The sequence below is a fragment of the Bombina bombina genome, chromosome 5, assembly GCF_027579735.1.
Source record: "Bombina bombina isolate aBomBom1 chromosome 5, aBomBom1.pri, whole genome shotgun sequence".
Lineage (NCBI taxonomy): Eukaryota > Metazoa > Chordata > Amphibia > Anura > Bombinatoridae > Bombina > Bombina bombina.
The window spans coordinates 928,245,498-928,254,110 of NC_069503.1; the positions used below are offsets into that span (position 1 = coordinate 928,245,498).

At 35.7% G+C, this 8,613-nt stretch overlaps 1 protein-coding gene across 1 annotated transcript; it reads right to left on the bottom strand.

Moving 5' to 3' along the window:
* Nucleotides 1–577: 577 nt before the first annotated feature.
* On the bottom strand, nucleotides 578–1,684 carry LOC128661668 (putative nuclease HARBI1). The gene is made up of 2 exons (XM_053715895.1): nucleotides 1,057–1,684; nucleotides 578–879 (listed from the first exon to the last, which is right to left on the bottom strand). Exons 1-2 carry the CDS (start codon nucleotides 1,682–1,684, stop codon nucleotides 578–580), a joined length of 930 nt encoding a protein of 309 aa, XP_053571870.1.
* Nucleotides 1,685–8,613: the final 6,929 nt, after the last annotated feature.

The window sequence follows — 8,613 nt, forward strand, 5'->3', positions numbered from 1 at the left end:
GGGTAAGTAAGTTATTTTTGTTTGTTAAGATTTATGTTATGATGTTATAATGTTGTTTTGTCATTTATAAGAAAAAAAAAATTGAACCCAGACCTCTGCATGGTGAAGTTCTGCAGATCATTGAGGATGTGTCTAGACAAAGATTGATACTTGTACCTTTTCAATGGTCTTTTTCTTGAATAATATCATTAAGCTGCACTAAGTTAAATCTTATGCCATGTATGTACTGGATTCTAATCATAAATAAAGTTATTAAAAAAAAAAAAAAAGTAAGAGGAAAATTACAGCTGAACACAAACACCACAGAAATGTAAAAATAGCCATTGTCATAAAGGGTAAGAAAAATGAAAAATGTTCCGGTCATTAAGGGGTTAAAAAAAGAGTCAGGTGTGAAGTGAAGAACATTTATTTGAATACATATTAAAAATTAAGTAAAACTAACATAAATAGCCTCTTTTGGGATAATTTTAAACATAAAGATATGATGAAACAAAAGAACATATGTACAATATATTTACATAATCATTGTTCAAATAGAGCATGGATGTAATCAGATCGAGCTTGTACTCCTCTTGCATCAAGGTGCCACATTGTCATCATACTCTACTTGTAAAATAGAAATATCATCATCTGGCATGCGTAATGCTAGGTTATGGAGCATGCAACATATGAGAAATATCAGGGATACTTTCTTTGGTTTGTATAGAAGTACTCCCCCAGAGAGGTCTAAACAACGAAACCTGCTTTTCAAAAAGCCAAATGTGCGCTCTATAACACATCTTGTAGATGTATGAGCCTCATTATAGCGCACTTGCGCAGGAGTTGTGGGGTTCAGCACAGGAGTGAAAAGCCATGGGAGACATGAATAGCCTGAATCTCCTGTGTGCAAAAAATAAACAATATATTTTAGCAATCTGAAATAAATAATATTTTTATATCCATATATGACAATTTGTAATAGATATTTACCTAGGAGAATTCCCTCTGGCATTTGTTGATTCTGAAACAGGTCATAAACAGTAGAATTTCTCAGGATGAAAGAATCATGTGTTGAACCTGGGAATCCTGACCGGATGCTCATAATCTTCAATTTGGCATCAGAGATGACCTGTATATTTAAAGAGTGGTTATGCTTGCGGTCACGATAGGGCAATTCTCCTAACTTTGGAGGCTGCACTAACACATGGGTACAGTCGATTGCTCCCAAAATGTTTGTCATCCCGGCAATCCCATAGAACTGCACCTTCACACGATGCCAATCCTCTGGTGTTTCCGGAAAATGTACATAATTCACTATCCGTTGGTGTAAGGCTTTTAATACTACAGTTAGATGACTTGAAAAAGAAGCCTGGTTCATCCCCACAACTAAACTTGTTACAGCCTGAAATGATCCTGTGGCCAGGAAATAGAGGACAGCCAGCAGTTTTAACATTCCAGGGATTGCCTTTGTCCTATAAGTTATAGGTTCAATGGAGTCTTTGATCTCCAGATAGAGATTCTCAATTAAACCTCTATTTAAACGGAATCTACGAACAATTTCCCTGTCACTCCGGGTATGCAACCCTATTCTAGGTAAAAATAACCTTGGCCTTCTGCGTCGTTCATAACGCTGAACTAACTCCAAAAATCTCCTTCTTCTGCGTCTTTGTTGTATAGCAATGCAAAACATATTGACCATCTCCATCTTGGTAATAACACTGCATACATCAAACTTTCTGTGCTGTTAGACACTCCCTTTTATAATGACCATTTCACCAGCTGAAAATGCAGATGGAAGCAACATATTGATTGCTGCAATTTGAGTAATTATTTGGGTTTTGGAAGAGACAATTAAGGTATATAATTTTTTGTATAGATATATATATACATATTTTATAATTTATACATATTTTATACATAGATATTTATCTCAAAATATATAACAAATGATAAAAGGAACATAAATATTTTTCATTATAAATCAGTTCTAATTCCCATTGAGTTCTATGGCATCCGCGACCTCAAGGATGGCGGATTGAAAAATAGGTACGCTGCGTCGGATGAGACGCGAGCGTAATTCTTGAACTTTTGATAATTTCGGGATAGCTTCAAATAGTTTCGAATAGGAGAGCGAATGCACAGGATTACGCTCAATTTACACAGGCTTTCAACTCGCATCAATCTGCATCGAATAGAGAACGGCGGATCGTATGTTACGTCATAAAATTCTAATTATTACGATCTTAAGGCTTTGATAAGTACGGCGCATCCTGATCGCGACGTGTACGATGCGGAATTCGGGCGTATTTGAAGTTGACGCTTTGATAAATGGGCCTGAGAGAATGCAATTTTAAGCAACTTTCTAATTTACTCCTATTATCATTTTTTCTTCATTCTCTTGCTATCTTTATTTGAAAAAGAAGGCATCTAAGCTTTTTTCTTAGTTCAGAACTCTGGACAGCAATTTTTTATTGGTGGATGAATTTATCCACCAATCAGCAAGGACAACCCATGTTGTTGACAAAAATAGGCCGGCATCTAAACTTACATTCTTGCATTTCAAATAAAGAAAATTTGATAATAGGAGTAAATTAGAAAGTTGCTTAAAATGTCATGCTCTATCTGAATCACGAAAGAAAAAATGTGGGTTCAGTGTCCCTTTAAGTGAAACGTGCGCCAGTGGAATGTTTCTTTGGAGCATTGTCTCCATTTTTATTAGTTTGCTGATCTATAATCTAATAATAGTGAATATATCCATTAGGTGTAATATAATCAGAACAGTTATTTAATAAATTAGAATAAATATAGTATTATAAATTGTTCAAACGTTAATAACCTCAACATATTACTATAGCAATTACAGCCATCAGACTCCTGATAATTCTGTGTAATGTTATTTTAATAGTATTATGATAATAAATAAAATCTATATTTTAGCACAATACACAATTAACTGCATGTTTTAAGAATATGATTATAATGTGAAAAGACATACTTCAAAGCTGATTATGAAGCATAGTGAATCTATAGAGGAGAAAGAGACACTATGAAAATTTATAAAAACAGAAAAACAGTGCAACTCCAACTCAGTGCTTTAATAACAAAAATCAATCCGAGACAAAGCAAGTATTGCACTCACATAAAGGTTAAAACATAATACATTTTTCACTAGGCTCTTGCTCCTCATTTTCCAGTGTCTCTCACAGCTGGCCATTAGCTGGTCACATGATTATTATTATTATTACTCTTTATATATAAAGCGCCAAAAGATTCTGCAGCGCTTCCCATGGGTACAAAGATAAAAGTACAATGGAGAGACATTACAATAAAAGACAAAATGTTACAGACAAATACAGGGGGAATTGAAGGCCCTATGCATGTGGGAACTTACAATCTAGATTGGTAGGAGGATAGGAAACAGGAGGTGGGGACTGCAAAGGTGAGAATGATATTAGTGAGGAGATAGATGAGGGCAACTGTTAAGAAAGTGAAATTCATTTGTTACTGAGTCGGGTGGTAAGCTTCCCTGAACAAAATGGTCTTTAGGGAGAGTTTATAGAAGGAGAGTTTAGGGGAAAGTCTGACAGCTAGAAGAAGTGTGTTCCAGAGGGTTGGTGCTGCATGAGAGAAGTCCTGTAGTCTAGCATGGGAGGAGGTGATGGTAGAGGATGCAAGGAGTAGGTCATTGTTGGATCTTAGGGGGCTGGCTGGAGTATATTTGTTGATAAGTGAAGACAGGTAGGGTGGGGCAGCATTGGTGAGGGCTCTGTAGGTCAGGGTGAGAATTTTTGAAATTATCTCTGCTGTGAATGGGGAGCCAGTGAAGGGACTCACAGAGAGGTGCAGCAGATACAGAGCGTCGGGAGAGGTGGATTAGCCTGGCAGAGGTAATAAGGATAGATTGAAGGGGGGAGAGGCAGGAGAGAAGCAGACCAGTTAGTAGGTTATTACAGTAGTCAAGTCGGGAAATTACCAGGGAGTGGATTATCTGTTTAGTAGTTTCAGCACTCAGAAACGGACGAATGTTGGAGATATTGCGTAGGTGGTTGCGGCAGGATGAAGAGAGCAATTGGATGTGGGAAATAAATTGTTAGTATTGCGCGACCAAGAGTTTTTGCAGTGGGAGACTGAGCGAGATTGTAAAAGTGTGGTGATCTCTGCAGGGCCATGGTTAGGAGAAATGTCACCAGCAGCAAGCAGTATGAATGACAGGAGGTGAGAGTGAGACTTGTAGGAGTGGGTATGATTAGATCCAGGAGAGTTAGGTGGGGAAGTGTCTCTAAGGAGACAGTAGTAGTTCATGAGAGGACATCATAGGGGATAAGAGAAGGGAGGGTGAGATATGGACATGATCCTCCACACATAGTCCATTGTATCCTTTAGCATCTTAACAATCCGTCTGCAACAAAACGTCAGTCTTCTACTGGTATGAGTGTCTTGTTTTTCAATTTCTTTTGATAGCCCTTTTTTTTGTAATCCACTAGATTTATCAACTGCCAAACAGACGAGGTTCGCTACCATAAACCTCATCCGCCTGGCCTCACAGCGAGCGGGCAACATTTGCTGCCCACATTTAACCAAGCCACTGTCAATCATTCTAATCTGATCAAATTGAGTTTCATGTCCCTTTAAATAAAAAAGGGCTTCATTTCACACTCCATTTTAGCAAGGACAAAATAACATTTTTAGATTTGGAGAATGAGATAATAGAAGAAATCTTTAGGACAAATACACACTTCAAAGAGTTGATGCCAACTTGCAAAATTGAAGGGTAGGAATTCTCTTTTACAATAGGAAGAAAGAAAAGAAAGTAAGGGAAATGATAATGCATTGATTGAAGTTCCATTAATCACAGAATGTAACTGTGATTAGGGGATTAAAGAAACGCTGGCACCATTTTATTTTAATTTTTATATTTTGATAATGTGAAAACACATAGAAATAGATAAATATGAATACTTTTAAAGGGACACTGAACTTTCTAATTTACTCCTATTATCAAATTTTCTTCATTCTCTTGCTATCTTTATTTAAAAAATAAGGCATCTAAGCTTTATTTTGGTTTAGGACTCTGGACAGCACTTTTTTTTATTTGTGGATGAATTTATCCACCAATCAGCAAGAACAACCCAGGTTGTTCACCAAAAATGGGCCGGCATCTAAACTTACATTCTTGCATTTCAAATAAAGATACCAAGAGAATGAAGAAAATTTGATAATAGGAGTAAATTAGAAAGTTTCTTAAAATTCCATGTTCTATCTAAATCACAAAAGAAAAAATGTGTGATCCAATCAGCCAATAGGATTGAGCTGGCATTCTATTGACTGATTGGAACAGCTAATAGAATGCAAGCTCAATCCTATTGGCTGATTGGATCAGCCAGTAGGATTGAAGTTCAATCCTATTGACTGATTGCATCAGCCAATAGGATTTTTTCAACCTTAATTCTGATTGGCTGATAGAATTCTATCAGCCAATCGGAATCTAAGGGACGCCATTTTGGATGACGTCACTTAAAGGAACCTTCATTTGTCGGGAATCGTCGTAAGAAGAGGATGCTCAGCGCCGGATGTCTTGAAGATGGACCTGCTCCGCGCCGGATGGATGAAGATAGAAGAGGACCACTTCTCCCGGCTTCGTTGAGGACTTCTTGCCACTTCGTTGAGGACTTCTCCCGGCTTCGTTGACGATGGATGTCCGGTCTTCAAAACTATAAGTAGTTCTTCGGTGGTTAGTGTTCAGATTTTTTGGCAGAAATTAAGCTAAATGCCCTTTTAAGGGCAATGCCCATCCAAAAACCCTTTTCAGGGCAATGGGGAGCTTAGGTTTATTTTAGTTAGGGTTTTATTTGGGGGGTTGGTTGTGTGGGTGGTGGGTTTTACTGTTGGGGGGTTGTTTTTATTTTTTTTACTGGTAAAAGAGATGATTTCTTTGGGGCAATGCCCCGCAAAAGGCCCTTTTAAGGGCTATTGGTAGTTTAGTTTAGGCTAGGGTTTTTTTTTATTTTGGGGGGGCTTTTTCATTTTGAAAGGACTATTAGATTAGGTGTAATTAGTTTAAATATCTTGTAATTTGTTTTTTTTTTTGTGTAATTTAGTGTTTTGCTTTTTCTGTAATTAAGGTACCGTAATTGTATTTCATTTAGTTAATTGAATTTAATTTAGATAATTTATTTAATTGTAGTGTAAGGTTAGTGTTAGTGTACGACAGGTTAGGTCTTATTTTACAGATAAATTTGTATTTATTTTAGCTAGGTAGTTAGTAAATAGTTAATAACTATTTAGTAACTATTCTACCTAGTTAAAATAAATACAAACTTGCCTGTAAAATAAAAATAAAACCTAAGCTAGCTACGATGTAACTATAAGTTACATTGTAGCTAGCTTAGGGTTTATTTTACAGGTAAGTATTAAGTTTAAATAGGAATTATTTAGTTATTAATAGTAGGTTTTCTTTAGATTTATTTTAATTATATTTAAGTTAGTGGGTGTTAGGGTTAGGGTTATACTTAGGTTTAGGGGTTAATAACTTTAGTATAGTAGCGGCGACGTTGGGGGCGGCAGATTAGGGGTTAATAAATGTATGTAGGTGGCAACGATGTTAGGGGTGGCAGATTAGGGGTTAATAATATTTAACTAGTGTTTGTGATGCGGGAGGGCGGCGGTTTAGGGGTTAATACATTTAGTATAGTGGTGGCGACGTTGGGTGCGGCAATGTTAGGGACAGCAGATTAGGGGTTAATAATATTTAACTACTGTTTACAATGCGGGAGTGCAGCGGTTTAGGGGTTAATATGTTTATTCTAGTGGTGGCGATGTCCGGAGCGGCAGATTAGGGGTTAATAATTTTATTTTAGTGTTTGCGATGCGGGAGGGCCTCGGTTTAGGGGTTAATAGTTAGTTTATGGTTGTTAGTGTACTTTTTAGCACTTTAGTTATGAGTTTTATGCTACAGCTTTGTAGTGTAAAACTCATAACTACTGACTTTAGAATGCGTTATGAATCTTGCGGGATAGGCTGTACCGCTCACTTTTTGTACTCCAAAAAAAAAGCTTGTAATATCGGCGCTATGGAAGTCCCATTGAAAAAAGACTTTATGAAAATTGCGTAAATTAATTTGCGGTACGGCAAAAAAAGTGTGCGGGACAGCTGTACCTACAAGACTCGTAATAGCAGCGGTAGTGAAAAAGCAGCGTTATGAGCCTTAACGCTGCTTTTTTACTCATAACGCAAAACTCTTAATCAAGCCGATAAGTAGGTTTTCTAATATAGCTGTTTGCATGCAAGTGAATACTGGGCTTTCGATGTGTTGTTTATATGAATCCAACAAGCTGTGTATAAATGCAGTGACTGAACTAGATTGCAAATCACTCCACACAAAAAATAAGAGTTGCCAGTTGGAGCTGTAACTTTGTGGGTTAAAATTAAAGTTTAAATCACTAGTACATAGTAAATTGAACTGTCTACAAATTGTCATTTAATATTAAAGCGGTTTGTCCCTAAAAGTAATTTGTTGACCAATTGGCACACATGAGAAAACAAAATTTGAATGGAAACAGGAAATGAAACAAAACATAGCAGGCATAAAATAAATAAATTAAATCTGATTTGTGTAATGAAGCTGCTATTGGCAGCATTTTTTATGTGACAAATATGGAAATAGTTCAAAGTAAGATAATATTTACTTGTTGTAAAGTGTATAAAAAGATTGGCAAGACAACCACTTTCTTGGCAAAACTTCTCTAGAACCATAAAAAAAAAAAAACCGAGAAACACATGTTGACTAGTTCCAAAGCTGGGCTGGTTCAAATTGAAATATTTTACCTTTATTTAAAAAGAAAAAATATTTTCAGAAAAGGAATATGTTTCCTGTTGCAACATCTCAATGTGCAGATTGCTGATGCCTTAGTCACACTGAAATTTGCTTGAATCATTTTCCCAATTCCTTTTTTACTGATCTCATTTGATTATGTATTCTTTTATTGACAGATTAGCTTTTGCATCTTGAAGAAAAACAGTATTTTTTCTAATTAGATAAAAATTCTGATAATGTACAAAATGTCAAAATCACTTAGAAGGCTAGATAACTTAAGTAATATTTTTCATGGTTTTTCAAGAGATGATGTCATAAATCAGGCGTCCATGCACATCAGTTAGATTAAACACACTTTGGAATCTTTGATCCTGACGATTTGTGAGTCACCAATAGGCAGTTTAAAGGGAAAATATATGTATAATTGGTAATGATAGTGCTCCAGTTAATATAATTGGTTATGATAGTGTTCCAGTTAATGTGATAATTGCATAATTACATGACTATTATTTTAATCTACCTTGTAATTTTTTATAAACAGATTAACCTCAATTTACATATATCAATAACCAAATCGAGAGAAATCAATTGACTTTCTAAGCTAAAAGTTACAAAAGTAACTTTTGGTTTATTTGTATATACATAAAGTAATTGGTTTATTTGTATATACATAAAGAAGGTGAGATTAGGATGTTTAATGTATTTAAAAGAACATAAATAGACAATATTTTTATTTCATGATAAAGCTATGAGCCTTTCAAATTCCATCTACCCTTATAATTAATCTTCTAGTTTTGCCAATAAAAAGTAGGATTTATTGC